This window comes from Piliocolobus tephrosceles, chromosome 16 (genome assembly GCF_002776525.5).
Source record: "Piliocolobus tephrosceles isolate RC106 chromosome 16, ASM277652v3, whole genome shotgun sequence".
In the NCBI taxonomy this organism is placed as follows: Eukaryota; Metazoa; Chordata; class Mammalia; order Primates; family Cercopithecidae; genus Piliocolobus; species Piliocolobus tephrosceles.
This window is the reverse complement of record NC_045449.1, coordinates 72167707-72185893: the sequence shown is the minus strand read 5'-3', so window position 1 is coordinate 72185893 and position 18187 is coordinate 72167707. Positions and strand designations below refer to the sequence as shown.

General features: G+C 54.1%; 1 protein-coding gene and 1 non-coding gene across 12 annotated transcripts in view; both read right to left on the bottom strand.

Annotated features, from left to right (window-relative positions):
- The window catches only part of PGS1 (phosphatidylglycerophosphate synthase 1), a 53565-nt gene that overhangs the window by 14563 nt on the left and 20815 nt on the right, over positions 1-18187 (bottom strand). For all 11 annotated transcript variants that reach the window (XR_002731515.3, XR_002731516.3, XR_004228535.1 and 8 more), the window contains exons 3-7: positions 18082-18159; positions 15801-15900; positions 14619-14808; positions 13345-13523; positions 10039-10560 (exon numbers count right to left, since the gene is read on the bottom strand). Coding sequence is in view for 8 of the 11 variants with exons in the window: in XM_023211658.2 (XP_023067426.2) it covers positions 10039-10560; positions 13345-13523; positions 14619-14808; positions 15801-15900; positions 18082-18159 (1069 nt within the window). In the remaining 3 variants the exon portion in view is untranslated. The remainder of the gene's footprint in view (positions 1-10038; positions 10561-13344; positions 13524-14618; positions 14809-15800; positions 15901-18081; positions 18160-18187) is intronic.
- Positions 14095-14223, bottom strand: LOC111542605. The gene has a single exon (XR_002731608.1). It is a non-coding gene; the product is annotated as a small nucleolar RNA SNORA30/SNORA37 family (small nucleolar RNA).

Genomic DNA, 18187 nt, shown 5'->3' with positions numbered 1-18187 from the left:
GAGCAGGGGTGAGCGGGTGTGAGCAGGGGTGAGCGGGTGTGAGCAGGAGCAAGCAGGTTTAAGTGGTGTGAGCAGGTGTGAGTGGGGGTAAGAAGGTAATGAGAGTGAGCAGGTATGAATGAGGGTGAGCGGGTGGCCCCGGGCTCCTCTGGGGTGCCCTGCACTAATCCCAGCATCCCAGAGTTGCCCCTCCCCATGGGGTGTCCAGTTCTCCCCCACTGACACGCCCCTTTCAAAGGACCTGCACAATCGTCATGGTCGAGTCAACACAGTACGCAACACACACCAGGCTCCTAAAATAGCAAATGGTTTCCTAATCTTCACTTAGAGCAAGAGCATTTCCAAGAATATCTTGGGTAAGAGGTGACGAGGCCCTGCGCTTCTTCCTGTAATGGGCTCGTCTCCACCCCTTCAAGGGCCACATCAAAGCCACTTGCTGGCCTGTGTGCATGGCGCCATAAACAGGACCGCTCCGCTGGGCCACTGGCCACGCAGGCCATTCACAGGACCACAGGTGTGGCAGGCTGCCCCCTTCCCCTGGTGGCTCTGATCCAGCTGGCTCACGCTGCCCAGGTTGGTCCAAGCAGAAGAGCACTCGTGGCCCCTCGTACACACAGCCCCTCCCACCCCCTCCTCCCCAGAGCATGGAGCTGGCAGAGAAAAGGCGCAAGGCAGGCGTCCGCCAGCCTCAGACCAGAGACGGGAGCTTCCTCCCACCTGCCGATGCTCATTCCGACTTTTCTAATGACAAGATCAGCCTCTTAAAACACTGGGTCTGGTGAGTGTGACTTGTCCGGCTGGCTCTCCCGAGCCCACGGAGCGAACAGCGACGGTGATGAGGAGGAAAGCCACACGCCCACATGGCTGATGAGGGTCAGGCTGCTCTGTGTCATGCCACCATGACTCGGCATCCACCCCACAGCTCCTAGACCACAGAATCTGGTGGAGAAGGTTGGCGGTGCATGGTTCTACACATACTTTCTATTGGCCAAATCCACCTAAGCACTGTCTCGGTTCTTTATGAGGCCACCTAGGGGCCAGCGCTCAGAGGCAGGCAGGCCACCTCCAGTGCACAACTTCATCAACTGCTTCCCCATCTACTGCTCATTCCTGACCCCAAGATAGACTGTATTATGTATTTGTAGACAGTCTCTATAGCTATGTTTCCCATATAGAAAGAATGAGGGTTTTTCAGCAGGTGAGTGCCCAGGATTAGAAAGGTAGCTCACGCTTTTAACCTACCTGAGACTGCCCATCAACTTCCCCGCCAGACTTATTTGCACTGCAATCTTTCTCCATCAGAAAGAAAATAACGACCACAGGCCAGCCTGATGCCCTCTGGGGAACCCTAAGGAGACAGCATGAGTCAAGCACCTGCCAGGTCCAGAGATGCCACAGGGTGCTGCTGCGAGATGCCCATACCCCAGCATGCCCCACAGGCCAGGGCAGCTGGGAACAATGGTTTTTCAAGATTTCAGCTCACAAGTCAGAAGTTTTAGCCATTGGTCTGTGCCCTGAGGACAACTGGGAAGTTTCCAACTGGGGAAGGGGAATCTAAAAGCTCTTTTGGAGGTCAAGGCTGCAGTGAGCTAAGATTACCCCCACTGCACTCTAGCCTGGGCAACAGAGAGAAACACTATCTCCAAAAAAAAACAGAAGCCCTTTAGGTTCTGTTTCATCTCCCTCATTCTAGGCCTGAGCAGTCTGGAGCTCTGGTCAGACCTGCACCACCAGTCAGGATGTCAGGCTGTGTATACACAGGGCTAAGACTATCAGGCCTGGGACTCACTGTCAGGAAATCTGTTTCCCAGTACAAGGCCATAAACTGGTTATCACGCCCGACTCTTCATCCCAGGGCCTGACCTTTGGGCCTGACATCTTTACAATTCCAGGAACCATCCGATTAGGGAGACCTGCAGCAGGAACGATAGCCTGAAGAGGGAAGCAGCAGCCCTCTGCAGACCAAGTGCTTTTGGGAGGGGACTGACTGCTGGCAGTTCATGGGGCAGAGAGAGATGCTGCAGCCCTGGGTGCCAGAGAGGGCAGGGTGCAGGGGAGGCAAAGGCGGCTGCTACTCCACACTCACTATAAAGCAAGTGTCATGGAGACACCAGAGGAGGACCTGGACTGGAGTTGGGACTTCCGCTGCCTCCCAGCTCTAGGCCTCCTCTTCAGAAAGGACGCCTGCCCCTGCTCTTCTGCAAAGTCACTCTGCCCTGCGGAAGGCTGATCCAGGCCTCAGCACTCCTGGCCTCCATGGCAGCGCTCCCTCAGCACTCGCACCGTGACTTCTGAGCCCTTTCTAACAGGCCCTGCCCACCCCCTAATCTCAAGGCTTACCACTCCCAGCGCCCCTGCTGTTCTGCAAGCCTCGTGTGGTCGAGGGGCTTCTCATTTCTGTCCCCTCTGCCAGGACACTCCAGCCCCAGATGGTGGCATGGACGCTCCTTCTTCACGCAGGCCAACTGCCCGAGTCCGAGTGTCTTCTCCTCAGAGAAGCCTCCCTGAGCCCCCTTGTAACAGACCCTGCAGCAGCCTGGAGCCTTCTCTTGCTCTGCTCTTCGTAACTCATTCCCTGATATTTGTAGAGATGCATCTGCTTATTATCTGCTTTCCATCAAACGATAAGCCTTAGGAGGGCAGGGAGTTAGTCTGTCTGGTACCCAGTGATCCATTCCCAATGTGCCGAATGATGCCTGGGACACAGTTGGTACTCGTTAAATCTCTGTTTGAATAAAATAAACAAACTGAGAGTAATAATGTCTCTCCCAAAAAAGGTCAAATTAAGTGTTAAAAAAGCTCTGAAGGGCCGGGCATGGTGGCCCAAGCCTGTAATCCCAGCACTTTGGGAGGCCGAGACGGGCGGATCACGAGGTCAGGATATCGAGACCATCCTGGCTAACACGGTGAAACCCCGTCTCTACTAAAAAATACAAAAAACTAGCCGGGCGAGGTGGCGGCGCCTGTAGTCCCAGCTACGCCGGAGGCTGAGGCAGGAGAATGGCGTAAACCCGACAGGCGGAGCTTGCGGTGAGCTGAGATCCGGCCACTGCACTCCAGCCCGGGCGACAGAGCGAGACTCCATCTCAAAAAAAAAAAAAGCTCTGAAGGCCAGGCCCAGTGGCTCACCCCTGTAATCCCAGCACTTTGGGGAGCCGAGGTGGGCAGATCACAAGGTCAGGAGTTCAAAACCAGCCTGGCCAACATGGTGAAACCCCATCTCTTACTAAAAATACAAAACTTAGCTGGGCATTCTGGTACGTGCCTATAATCCCAGCTACTGGGGAGGCTGGGGCAGGAGAATGGCTTAAACCCAGGAGGCAGCGGTTGCAGTGAGCCGACTTCATGCCACTGCACTCCAGCCTGGGTGACAGAGCAAGACTCCCTCTCAAAAAAAAAAAAAGCTCTGAAGTTTAGGTTTTATTTTATTTTATTTTAAGACAGAGTTTTGTCTTGTCACCCAGGCTGGAGAGCAATGGCGCAATCTCGGCTCAATGCAACCTCCAGCTCCTGAGTTCAAGCGATTCGCTCGCTTCAGCCTCCTGAGTATCTGGGATTACAGGCGGCTGCCACCATGCCCAGCTAATTTTTTGTATTTTTAGTAGAGATGGGGTTTCACCATGTTGGCCAGGCTGGTCTCAAACTCCTGACCTCAGGTGATCCACCCACCTCTGACGCCCAAAGTGATGGGATTACAGGCGTGCGTGAGCCACAACTGCACCCGGCCTATTTTGTTTTTTTTTTGTTTTGTTTTTGAGATGGAGTCTTGCCCAGGCTGGGGTACAGTGGCGCGATCTCAGCTCACTGCAACCTCTGTCTCCTGGGTTCAAGTGATTCTCCTGCCTCAACCTCCCGAGTAGCTGGGATTACAGACATGTGCCACCACACCCGGCTAATTTTTGTATTTTTAGTAGAGAGAGGGTTTCACTATGTTGGCCAGGCTGGTCTCAAACTTCTGGCCTCAGGTGATCCGCCCACCTTGCCCTCCCAAAGGGCTGGGATTATAGGTATGAGCCACCGCGCCAGGCCTCTGCAGTTCTAAGACAGAAGTGCACGAACATTTTAAGAGTACGTGCATGAACATGTACTCCTCCCTCAAGCGCCCCCACAGTATTCTGCAATAAATCTCACAGGATTCTCAGACTCCAATAAAAACACGGAGAGTACAGAAGACATCATAGTCTTATCCTTGCAGGATAAGCGCTCGCCTGCTCTGACGTTAGTCCAGCTCTGAGAAACTGTAAGGGCCCACAGGCTGATGTGTGTGCTCAGCCTGAAGCGAGCAATTTGCACCTGCACAGCACCCCTACCACACCCACTGGGTGCCCAGGGGAAAGCCGCCCCACGTGTCGCCTAGGCAAACAGGGTGGGGCTGCCCGCCTCTCGCCATCAGTTCACCTTTGGGCAGAATGCCAACTGGCCTATCAGAAAGGCAATAAAAATAGTGACATTCTCACAACCGTTAACAGACTTCCCTGTCAGCATGAGCCAGAAATCTCTCAATCCAACACCCTGCTCCACCCTAGCCACCCACATTGTGTTGTTAATGCTAGAATACTGCATCTAGAAGAAATTGAACTCAACATGTTAAAACTCATTTCCTGATCTTTCTCACGAAATGCACGTTGGAGGGCAGAGCCCATGTCCCAGCAGATGGACACAGCCTGGTTCAGCACAGCGTGGCTCCTGCCTGAATGTGATAATGGGATGGGCACCACCCGCTCTGTCCCTCACTTCTCCACGGAGCAGAAAGATGGAGACAGGAGAACTGGCTTGACACAGTTCACACTCAGCCTCCCCTGGAGCTGCCTCTCAAGACCTCGAAGTGAGCTTACTGGCACCCAGCAGATACCACACTTTCAATGGCTGACAAGACCAGACTGCTTCTGCCTGTACTCCACCCCCGACCAGGACCAGGTTTGGGAAGGAAAGCTCAGCACCCATTCCAATGTGTCTGCAGCAGCACAAAGCACTTCCTGTTAAGAGTCCAAATTCTACCCCAGCTCCCAGAACCTTGTCCCACCACACCTACTGGGCGAGGAGCGAGGGCCAAGCAACAGGAAACTGACAACCATGAATCAGAGGAACTGCCACCTGCCTGAGATCCAACCCATGTGCCCACCCAGCCCCACCGCCCATAGCCAAGGCAGTGCAGGTGAAGAGGCCTGGCAGTACCTTCCTTCACGACCAAATCAGTACAACAAAACTACAGGGAGCAAGGCCAGAAACACAGCACCAAGGGATCCAAGACCCCCACCCCACTCCCTTCTGCCAATCTATTCGCTCAGGGACGCGCAATGGCACTCGGCCCCCAGTGTGATTTCAACCTCCACACACCCCACCAGGCAACTCACCTGGCCTACGAACCATACAGTTATTTTACAGAAAGTCAACCACGAGCCCCGTTCCCCGTGTCCTCCTGACAATCCAGAGCCATCCCCTGACTGCACAGGAAGGAGATTAAGCCAGGCCCCTCAGCTGTGGCCACAGGTAAACGTGGACTCAGAACCAGGCTTCTAGACTTCAAGTCTAGTAATCTCTACGCCAAATCACACTTGCATGACTTCTCCTGGGTATTCTAAATAGGCTCCCTTTACAAAAATCCAAATAAAAACTAAATAGATAAACCATATTGCAAAAGAGTCTCTAGTGCATGCCTTTAAATAGTTAAGGGTTCCTCTGGTTCTTAGAAACAGCTCAATTTATTGAAATGTGATAGAGATACATGGCAGATTGACAGATAAAATATGTTAAGAAATCAGCATAGTACGCAAAAGAGGTGTATCAGGCTGTTGAACGATCGGCAGATGGTTATCACACAAGAATCTTTCCAACAAGGCATCTAAGCAACTGCCAGACAGTCCTGGCAATACTTGACAACACACAAAACACTAAAGAAAAAATGCCAGCCCTCTGAATGTTCTGTCACCAGACTGCACTGAAATCCACTGGCAGCTGCTGAGCCACGGGGTCATTTCACATGAGAAGGTGCCTCTTCCCCCACGCTGCTCTTCCTTGCACTCATGGGGCCACCAGCAAGTTCAACATAGTGACTCTGCAAAGCCTCCTGCTGCCTGGCTCCCAGAGGAGTGCTGTCTGAGGGGTGAGGGTCTGGAATCCACAGAGTCCTGGCTTACCCGCCTCTGCCCAAGGGCTTCTGGGAGCAGGAGGAGCTGAGATCAGCCCAGGCCTGTCCTACAGGAGCCTGGGTGAGGGAGTGGAAGTATCAGTGCATAGCGACCGGCAGGAATTTTCTGGGGCCCAAACACAGACACACCCAAAGAGGCACATAGCCGGTACCCAGCAAGCGCCTTGCAAAGGGTAGACAGTCAGGAAACGGTCCACTGGGCCAGCCATCCAAATCCACAAGCAACCTGCGGCTGCCCACTCATCTCTCAACCTGACACAGGCTGCCCTGGAGGAAGTGACCACCAAAAGATGGGCCTGAAGAGGTGCTGACTTAAGATCCCACTGGAGACACAGCCACTGAGCAGGGAAGGACCCTCACCTCTCACTTTAGCATCAAGTGACCTCTGACCTCTGGTTCCTGGCTTTAGGATGAAGGCCCTCTGCTCAGCAGCAGCCCCCTCCACGCACCATCCATCCCTCACCCACCTCTGCCAACTCTCCCCTATATCCTATCCCCAACATGGGCACATGCCCTGGGATCCAGCTGTAAGATCATCCCCAATTTCCCACTAGTCCGGGACTCCTGGGTTGCAGGGAACGCTCCCCACCCCCACACACACTACCCACACCAGGGCAGGAGAGAGGGAGCGGCAGCAGCACACCAGTCCGGGAAAAGGCAAGACGCACCGGAAAAGCAGGTTGGGTGTTTCTGTTTCAGCGGTAACTGGGGAGTCAGCTCACGTTTATCAGAGCCACTTCAGGGAAATAACCGGTGGCAGAGTCAGAAGCTACAGGCCAGGAGCCCCCCACCCTCCAGGCTGAGTTAAGGGGCCTCCTCATCGTTCCAGCACAGTGCAGTTGAGGAGAGCAATGCCTAGTCACTCCTCTGCAGCTCCCCAGCACACGGCAGTATGGGTCTGAGGCCTCCCCAAAGGTCAAAGCTGCCCCACTGGCCAGCTCTTTCAATACCCCATCCCTAGATACTGTTGTTATTCCCAGAAGTAATGCCAATCCAAAATTACTCTCCACACCTGCCACAGGCTGGGGCCACCTGCCCTGAGACACTGACCTCCAGCCTGGTTCAGCCACCACACACGCCAGGATGGGCCCTGCAGGACAGTGTGGCAGTCTCTTCCCGCACCAAACAATGCCACCTGCCTAGAGAGGCCTGTGGGCCTCAAAGCAGCACATGGGAAGCCCTGGACGGGCCAGAAGCTTCCCATTCCAAGCCGGGAGAGTTCTTAAGGCTAGGCATGAGAATCTACTCGGGGCGTTTTTCAAACACCAGGGTGGGTTCAATCCCCACAGAGCTGGATGAAGGTCTAGGGGAACCTGGGCTTCAGTTTGTTTTTTGTTTTTTTTTTTTTTTTTTGAGATAGAGTCTCGCTCTGTCGCCCAGGCTGGAGTGCAGTGGCACAATCTCGGCTCACTGCAAGCTGCACCTCCCGGGTTCTTGCCATTCTCCTACCTCAGCCTCCCAAGTAGCTGGGACTACAGGTGCCCACCACCACGCCCGGCTAATTTTTTTTGTATTTTTTAGTAGAGACGGGGTTTCACCATGTTAGCCAGGATGGTCTCGATCCCCTGACCTCGTGATCCGCCCGCCTCGGGCCTCCCGAAGTGCTGGGATTACAGGTGTGAGCCACCGCGCCTGGCCAGCTTCAGTATTTCTTACAATGCACCCCCCTGTTGAAAAACATTGGTTTAAAGAAAACAAAAACAAACCACCTAAGCACTGGAAGATCCTCAAGTCTCAACAACACAGATGTGTGCCCACGGCAGTCCACAGCCTAGACCCCACCCGCGGAGGCCTCCCACTCGCTCAGCTCTTCCGAAAGCCACTAGGACCAGGACAAGAGAATGAGCAAAACAGGCCTCTAGACTGCCCAGGGAGAAGCTAGAAAAGCTGCGGGCTGTACTCATGGCGCAGGGGCCTCCAGGTACCATTTCCCCTCCTCTAGACAGCCTAGCCCCAGGGTTGGGGGTCCCCAGTGTCAGAAAGGAGTTATGGTTCCGCTGCTAGAGGCGGGCACCCTCCCAGCATCAAGAGGCCATGGGGTAAGCCCACTGCTAAGCACAAGGTTTCCAGCATGTTGTAACCATGTCTCGGAGAGCTGCCCCTGGGATTCTGCCCCATTTCGGCTGCTCCGCCAGATACCTGAGAGGGATAAACATACAATGCAGAGTGTGACCCTCTTCCTACCACCCACCACCAACAAGACTGTGTACAGAGCCTTCATTTCCTCAGCTATGGGGAAAAAGGGCAGACATTGGCATAAAGGGAAAAAACCAAAGGCAATAGTGAGGAAAAGACAGGAAAACTGGGTTGCTGATGCCAAAACAAATGATCCCTAATGAATCCTCTTTCTCCCTGAGAAAGGCATTGCTAGCCAGGCGCAGTGGCTCACGCCTGGAATCCCAGCACTCTGGAAGGCCAAGATAGGTGGCTCACAAGGTCAGGCGTTCAAGACCAGCCTGACCAACATGTAGAGATGTGGAACCCCATCTCTACTAAAAACAGAAAAATTAGCCGGGCGGGATGGTGCATGCCTGTAATCCCAGCTACTAGGGAGGCTGAGGCACAAGAATCTCTTCAACCCGGGAGGTGGAGGTAGCAATGAGCTGAGATCGTGCCACTGCACTCCAGCCTGGGCAACAGAGCAAGACTCCATCTCAAAAAAAAAAAAAAGTTGCCAACAAGCAGGAACTCTGACCATCAAGACAAGGCTAAGGGCCGGGTGTGGTGGCTCACACCTATAATCCCAGCACTTTGGGAGGCCAAGGTGGATGGATCACCTCAAGTCGGGAGTTCAAGACCAGCCCAACCAACACGGAGAAACCCAATCTCTACTAAAAATAAAAAAGTAGGCCGGGCACGGTGGCTCAAGCCTGTAATCCCAGCACTTTGGGAGGCCGAAAGGGGCCGATCACGAGGTCAGGAGATCGAGACCATCCTGGCTAACACGGTGAAACGCCATCTCTACTAAAAAATACAAAAAAACTAGCCGGGCAAGGTGGCGGGCGCCTGTAGTCCCAGCTACTCGGGAGGCTGAGGCAGGAGAATGGTGTAAAACCGGGAGGCGGAGCTTGCAGTGAGCTGAGATCCGGCCACTGCACTCCAGCCTGGGCGACAGAGCAAGACTCCGTCTCAAAAGAGATAAAAATAAAAATAAAAAAGTAGCCAGGCGTGGTGGTACAGGCCTGTAATCCCAGCTACTCGGGAGGCTGAGGCAGGAGAATCGCTTGAACCCAGGACGAGGAGGTTGTGGTTAACCAAGACTGCGCCATTGCGCTCCAGCCTGGGCAACGAGAGCAACATTCCGTCTCACGGCTAAGGCATGTTCCTCTCCATCTCTTAGGAGAGGTTACGTCACCACATTTTTACAACTGCCACCAAATGATGTGACCATATATGGTCTTTGATGCATAAAAGAGACGGATTTTACACAACTGAAATTCACTTCTTGGGAGGCAAGGCAGGCAGACCACTTGAACTCAGGAGTTCAAAACCAGCCTGGGCAACATGGTAAACTCCCATCTCTACAAAAATACAAAACTTAGCTAGACGTGGTGGCACACGCCTGTAGTCCCAGCTACTCAGGAGGCTAAGGTGGGAGGACTGCTTGAACCGGGAAGTGGAGGTTGCAGTGAACTGAGATCATACTACTGCACTCCAGCCTGGCAAACAGACCAAGACTGTCTCAAAAAAAAATAAAAATCCACTTGGGGAGATGAACGCTCCCCTCTCCCCAAGTCATGGGACAGCTATGATGTGCCTGCAAGGGCTGCTGGGAGGGTAAGAAGGGAGAAGGGCAGTGCTCTAACAGGCAGGTGCCAGGGCTCCCCCACCCCCTGCCCATGCTTGTGGCTGGCCCACGCTAGGCCGTCCTCCAGCCAGCTGCTGCGCACCTTTGGCGTGGAACGTCCAGCCCCTCCGCCAGTACTCCTGCAGCTGGACCCGCTCCTGCTGTCCCAGGCTGCACACCTCGCTGTAGAACTGCCGCTCGATGTGCACATAGGCCGCTGGGATGGCGCCAGCCACCCCCTTGGCCCCAAAGAAGCCATTCACCTCTGGTGAGGCCAGCAGGATCTGGTACTCAGCCCGAGTGCCCAAGACCAGGTCCATGTAGGCTTGGGTCAGGTTGAAGTAGCCAGTGGTGAGGTAGATCTTTGCACCACGCTCCGCCTCAGTCAATAGGGTCTCAGTGACAATCTCATCGATTTGAATCTCGAAGGGCTTCATCTGAATCAGCGGATAAATCCAGGTGTCAGGGACCGGTCTGCGATCCCCAGCAGCTGCTGCATCTTCCTGGGTCAAAAGGGAGTTGCTGTGGAAGGTCTGGGCATGCAGCATCTGCTGGCGGGTCCTGGCTGAGTTGATCACATCCATGACCCTCTTATTGGCTGCCTTGCAGTACTCGGCCCGGTCACCTAGAGGAAGACGTGAGAGAGGAGTGAAGGGAAGAGAAAGGAAGGATCTGGACTCTGCCCAGCTCAGGGGACGGGGCATGTGACAGGCAGGTGCAGATGCTACAACTGGATGTTCACTGAACACACACTGAGTGGGCCCAGGACCCCAAGCCCACAGCGAGGCTCCTCTGGGGATACAGTTTGCCCAAGACAAGGGCCTGGCCCACAGCAGCCCACACGCAGGCAGGCAGAAGTGAAAGGCATGTCAACCTATCAGTCCAATTACAAACAAGTTTAAACCCAGGCAAGACAAACTGACAGGGGGAGAAATCAGAATAGTGGTTACCTTGGGGGTAATTCCTCGTGGGGGGACACACAGGGGGCCTCCAGGAGCGGGTCCACTAGGAACAGGTTCATGGCTGTATACTCACAACTGGCGCTTGGGGTGCATGTTCTACTTCAATAAGGAAGCTCAGTCAAATAAAGACATACAAGTATAACCAAAAAAGGAGCGTGCGTATTCCACAGATGGGGTCACAGGGAAAGCCTTGGATAAACACCACCAGCTTGGATAAGCACATCACCACGTGGGAAAGCTTCCCACAGCAGTGACAGCTCCTGGGAGAGAGGAAGAACGGGCAGGCTCAGGCTCTGCATGGAGTGCCCTTTGTATTCGGACAAGACACTGGTGACAGACACACTGAAAGGAAAGATGCAGACACACTGAAAGGAAAGATGCTACTATCAGACAAGATAAAGCTGAGAATTAATGAGTTAAGCACCCAACTCAAGAAGACAGGGGAAAGAAACAACAGAATATAAATAACCATGAATACAGTATAGGGAAGCAAAAATAAAGAACAGGCCAGGCACAGTGGCTCACGCCTGTAATCCCAGCACAGCACTTTGGGAGGCCGGGGCAGGCAGATCACCTGAGGCCAGGAGTTTGAGACCAGCCTGGCCAACATGGTGAAACCCTGTCTCTACCAAGAGTACAAACATTAGCCAGGTGTGGAGGTGTATGCCTGTAACCCCAGCTACTTGGGTGGCTGAGGCTGGAGAATCACTTGAACCTGAGAGGCAGAGGTTGCAGTGAGCTGAGATCGTGCCACCGTACTCCAGCCTGGGTGACAAGAGCAAAAAACTCCATCTCAAAAAATATATATGTGTGTGTGTGTGTGTGTGTGTGTGTGTGTACATATATGTCAGAGTGTGTGTGTATGTGTATATATATACACACAAATAAAAATAAGAATAGAAATTACTAGAATGAAAACGATACAAAAATGGAGAAAAATCAACTGTTGAAAGTTGATTGATAACTGTCGAAAGTTGATTGTCTGATAAAGGATTGACAAAACAACAAGGCTTTGGCAAGGCTGATCAGGGAAGTGAAACAGGGAAGGAGAGCTGTCCCGGGTCATCCTTGCCGGCTTGCACGGTCTGAGCTGAGAGCAGGGACAGACACTCGGTGCCTTTCAGGGCTGGGCTACAGAACAAAGAGAAGGACCAGCCCGTGCAGGAGTCTGGACTGTCGACGCCAGCACCCTCCGGGGGAGAAAGGAGTCACACTGCCGTGTGCTGGACAGGGCTGCGGGAGGGAGGAGCGCCGGGGCCCTCAGCACACCCTGAACCTCTCTGTGGACTCACATTCTCCCAAGCACAGCTGGGCTCGAGTCTCCCCACTCCTGCTCTGAGCGTGCTGGCTCTCATCCTGGCCTAAGCACGGCCTGTTTTCTCTCATATCCATGCCTGGCCCATTACATTAGACCAGGGATCCACACACATTTTCTTTAAGGGTCAGATGGTAAATATTTTAGGCTTTCTGGGCCAAAAGGCAGAGCTGAGGATGCTAGGCAGGCGCTCAGCAAGAGAGATGCAGAGCTCCACAAGCTCTTTATGGATGAAATTCAAAACACAACAGTAGTAACTGAGCATGGCGGCGGGCAGAGCATCACACCATCACAGTCGGGCTCTGAGGCCCAGGGCTCCCCTAACACAAGGACAGGGCTTCCACCAGACGGCCCACTTAAATGCTTCCATTCTAGGTCCACAGGACGTGAAGAGTTCTTCTCCCAACAAGGTCCAAGTTCAGCCCCTCCTCCCCAAGCTCAAATCCAGCAAATCCAGCAGCAGCCCTCTAAAGGCCATGGGGGAGCCACAGCCACAGGAATCACAGGAATGCAAATGGCTCAGAACACTCACGCCAGGACCTGCCTGGATCCAGTGGGCAGATCTGAGAGCTCTTACACTTCACTTTCCAGGCAGGGGGCCACAGAGTTCAAGGGAGCCGGCAGTCACAGGCCCAAGTGATAGGCTTGGGGAAATGGGCCCTAGGCAAACAGCCGCTGGCCTGGTTGCTTCCTGTGATGCAGGGCAGGCTCCTCGCCCAGGCACACGTGTTCACTGCTGAGTAGCTACTTGTTAATTGCATCCTGACCTGAGTTTGTCACCCGCCCCCACTAGTTCACCTGAGACCTGGGTCACCAGGACACGCCGCTGCACACCCTCGCCTGAGTCCTCCTCACCTGCATCTTCCCTCCCTGTAGTGCAAACCTGAGTGATCCTGCCTCACGAGTAGGAGTCCCAAGCCCACGCTCTCGCCTTCCTGGGCCGGCTCTCTCACCCACAGAGCGTGACTGATGGTGAGTCACATCTGTCTGGCTTTTTCAAGGACAAAAGCAGAATGAAGCTCTCCCACCCAAGACCCCTATGCCTGTGGCAAGGCCACCCAGAGGTGTGCTCTCCTGGGCCCTCACTCCACCCCACCCACAGCCACAGAAGGGTGTCAGAGGCAGCCCCTACCTTTGTAAGGATGCACCATCCCATCCACCACCTGCACCGTGTCGTCCCCCTGCAGCTGCAGGGACACATCCCCCACCGCATCCACCAGCTCCGTGAAGAAGTCGGCAATCTCCACACAGTCCTGCAGGAACACGTAGCGGTCCTGGCGGTTGGTGAAGTAGGAGTCACTCAGGTTTGCACTACAGGGATGGAAGACGCAGGTTCTCAGGTGAACTAGCAGGGAGGTGACAAACTCAGGTTAAGATGCAGTTAACAAATAGCTACTCCGCAATGAACACGTGCAAGAGACAAAGCCAGAGTCGATCCAAGGTGACACAGCGAGTGACCCACGGGCTCCTCCTCTCAAGGAGCTGACAATCTAGCTGAGAAGAGGAGACACAGACACAGAAAGCCAGCTACCTACGCAGGGCTTGTGTCTGCTTGTTTGTCTTGAGACAGTCTCACTCTGTCGCCCAGGCTGGAGTACAGTGGCATGATCTTGGCTCCCTGCAGCCTCCGCCTCCCAGGTTGAAGTGATCCTCCTGCCTCAGCCTCCCAAGTAGCTGGGGTTACAGGCGTGCACCACCACACCCAGCTAATTTTTGTATTTTTAGTAGAGACGGGGCTTCACCATGTTGGCCGGGCTGGTCTTGAACTTCTAACTTCAGGTGATCCCTCTGCCTCAGCCTCCCAAAGTGTGGGATTGCAGGCGTGAGCCACTGCGCCCGGCCCGTGCAGGGCTGTTTATCAGTGCCCATGTTTGTTTGTTTTCTCTGTCCCACTAAGTGACAGCTGCCACTGGTACCGTCCCAGAGCAAGAATGCAATCAAGAGCTTTCTCTCAGCACCAGCAACCCAATCCTGGTCCCACTGCCGAGGGGAGGGCCTGTGAAAGGGCCCACATTTATCAACCCAAGGACCTGGACTTCCAGGTCTGACTCTTGTTTATTTTTCTGGCTCTGTCTACCTGGCAAAGTGACTCATCCTCTCTGATCTGTTTCCACATGTACACAGTGAGGAAAATACTAGCGGGTCACTGGGGGTGGGAACAGACAACACACCTGAGTGGCCAGCACATGCTAAGTGCCCAATCAACAGTGGCTTCCAGTCAGTCCCCGGGGATTTCCAGCCTCAGTGGCAGAGACAGTGCCAGGGAGGTGCTGCAGGGGCACAGCAACCAGACCTACAAGCAGGTTCTCCAAGGCTGAGGGGAACGGGTTTCCCACTGTTCCTATTCCACTGCCCTCCAGCCTGCAGAGCAGGAAGGCAAAAGCACTGACGGTGGGAAGCACTCACCCGCTCAAGATGACGCTGTTGTCGAAGAGATACACCTTCATGTGCTGGAGGCCAATGGTCTCGTTGAAGCGCTCAGGGATGAGGAGCCGCAGCAGCCCGCGGAGGTGCGGCGTGTGGAACAGGGAGACTCGGACCTGCTCTGGGAACCTCTGCAGAAGCGGGAGCAGCATCGTGCGGGAGTTCTTCCGGCCTGAACACAGGACGGAGAATGCAGCAGCTGACTCACAACAGGAAGGCATCCCGCCTCCAGTGAGGAGCCACCTCCACGCGGCCTCGCCTTCACCTGTGCCGTCCACCTGAATCAGTCACACCAACTGGGGCTACTACTAGCCAGGGCACTCCCGGGCCAACCTCTGTCCTGTATGCTGGCCACATCTCAGGCCTGGAGTGCTCAGCATGGCAGATGCCTGCTCTTTCTGCCACCTAGCACCCATTCACCCTCCTCCTGGTAACTGCACCCAACCTCTCCTGGGGCACTACCCCACCCACTCTCAGCATTTCTGCTCTGGGAGAAGACGACCCTACCCACCTTGCCCCTCACCCCCAGCTCCATGGGGGAGCACACAGGCCTGGGCTGGACTATTCGGCACAGTCCAAGCTCCCAGCTGGGCACGCCACCGTCAGGCCACTCAGAAACTTTGACTGGATTCTCAGGAAAGCAGACTCTTTCAAAGGACAAGGTATCACGGGGAGACAAGCCTAAGCCACCAGGGGCCACCACACAGAGCCTGAGAAGGAAGCCAGGCCAAAGAAAACAGCTAGGGGATGGATCCTGGCGACACAGCCAAACCCCAAATCACAAGCCACCCAAAGCAGATCGGTCACAGGAGTCCAAAAGTCTTTTTGCCTAAGGCAGTTTTTCAAGAGACAAAGTCTGGCTACGTTGCCCAGGCTGGACTCAAACTCCCAGCTCAAGCAGTCCTCCCGCCTCAGCCTCCCAGGCAGGTGGGACCACAGGGCGCGCCACTGCACTTGGCTCCTGCCTAAGCTGTTTTTAGTTGGGCTTTCAGTCACTGGCTGCAGAATAAAATCCTAACTCACACAGTCAGGCATCCTGGGCCAGCTTGGATGATCTTCAAATAGCCTTGTCTCTGCCTGGGGACGAGGGGGTGACAGTAACTCCTCTTGTAACTGAGGATCTGACACAGGAAGCATGAGGGGCCAGGCGTGCATGCCACCTACCTCGTGAGCCCCGCGTGAAGTCTAAGAGAATGGAGACCTTGAGATTTGAAGGAAACTTTGCTTGGAGTGACTTTTCTAGAGTACCTTCCAGGCAGTCCACCTACCAAGAAAGAACACAGAAGAAGAGAAGATTAAGACCCAAAGAGGTGTGTGTATTTAAAGAAAAACAGCCGGGCGCGGTGGCTCAAGCCTGTAATCCCAGCACTTTGGGAGGCCGAGATGGGGGATCACTAGGTCAGGAGATCGAGACCATCCTGGCTAACACGGTGAAACCCCGTCTCTACTAAAAAATACAAAAAACTAGCCGGGCGAGGTGGCGGGCGCCTGTAGTCCCAGCTACTCAGGAGGCTGAGGCAGGAGAATGGTGGGAACCCGGGAGGCGGAGCTTGCAGTGAGCCGAGATTGCGCCACTGCACTCCAGCCTGGGAGACAGAGCGAGACTCCGTCTCAAAAAAAAGAAAGAAAAACAAAAACAAAATGCCCCATCGGCTAGTGCTCTCGTCATCTTCTCCAAAGATAGGTTTGTGCCATCAGCACTCAGACACCAACACCACAAAAACTCCCTGTCTGAGAGCCCCTTCTTGATCATGAGAAGCAGCACCCAGGGGCCCTGATCGGCCCAAGCCTCCAGGAATGGAAGGGGACCTGCAGGCAGAGGCGTGCTGACAGCCAGCCCATGCCACCCTGGAAACGCTACAACACCAAGTCCCATGTACATTTCAACACAGACAATCCTCACAGACAAAACAAACAGTGCCCTCCTCGTAAAGAGCACTTAGTAACTATTTGCCAAATGAATGAATCCAAGACACGGCCTGCCCACTGGCCACTCTCTGCAGTGCAGACATTCCATTCTTCCCCCGTGAGAACACACAGGCTCCCAGGCTTGGAGTGGAGGGTATATCCTTAAAAGAAAGGGAGGCGGCCAGGCGTGGTGCCTCACGCTTGTAATCCCAGCACTTTGGGAAGCCGAGGTGGGCAGATCACCTGAGGTCCGGAGTTCAAGACCAGTCTGACCAACATGGAGACCAACATGGAGAAACCCCATCTCTACTAAAAATACAAAATTAGCCAGGGTGGTGGCGCATGCCTGTAATCCCAGCTACTCGGGAGGCTGAGGCAGGAGAATGGCTTGAACCCTGGAGGAGGAGGATGTGGTGAGCCAAGATCGCGCCACTGCACTCCAGCCTAGGCAACAAGAGCGAAACTCTGTCTCAATTAAAAAAAAAAAAAAAAAAGAGGGAGGCCTCCTTCCTGGGAGAGGCAGAGAGGGGAGGACGGCTCATATGAACCCACTGCCCCTCCCTCTCCATACTCCAATCCCTATAGCTCCCATCTGTAACTCTGAACAAGGACAGACCAAGAAACGGCACTAAGTCTGGGCAATGGGCCCATCCGTTTCACTATACGGAGCGGAAAGCAATCCCAGGAGACCAAGAGAAAGAAGTGATCTCATTCACAGACTCACTTCAGCTGAGCCTCAGCTCCCGCCATGCACCAGAACCTGCACTGGCCCCAACAGCTCATACAAACCTGGGGACTGCTGGCTCCTTCCCACCCACCTATCTCACTGTTAGTGATAAGGATGGCACAAAAGCAAGTCCAAGGGGAACAAGGCTGGCCGCAGCCCTGGCACTTGACACCAGCCCATGGCAGAACCAGCCAGCCAGCCCAACTTGCACTCAGGTCCGTTTGTCCAGTAGGGTCAGAAAGCCTTTTGTGTAAACGGCCAGAGAGTAAATATTTGGAGCTTTACAGACCAGATCGGCACTGTCACAACTACCCAGTTCTGCCGCTGCAGCATGAAAATGGCCACAGATAATACGCGAATGAGTGTGGCTGTACTCCAACAAAATTTTATTTATCAATACAAAAATTTAAAGTTTTCATAAGTCATAAAATACTATTTTTTTTCTTTCCCAATTATTTGAAAATGTATCATTCTTTCTTAGCTCACAGGTCACACCGTAACAGGTGGCAGGTCAGATTTGGCCTGCAGGCCACAGTCGGCCAAGCCCTGAACTGGCAGGCAGAGCTGCCTGGGACCGTGTCGGTAGGAGGACACTGCCAGTGAGGCCAAGAAGGCCCAGACCAGGCCTCCCCACGCTCTCCTCACCAGGCCCTCCTGACATGCCCACATCTGGGGCAACAAAAATAAGAGCTGGCTCTGACATGGAGGCCAAGGAAAGGCAGCTCCACACCAACTCCATGGCACAAAAAGCTGTGGCACGTTGGGGCCCATTCACTACTGCTGCCAGGACCATCTCCCCATAAACCTTACCAGTTCCTGTTCCAAAGGACCTGTCCCCAGGTAGAGGGATGCCATCACGACCCGCCTCTTGGCCACTCTTATCTGCCCCTGAGAGAGGAGAAAAATCCAAAATTCA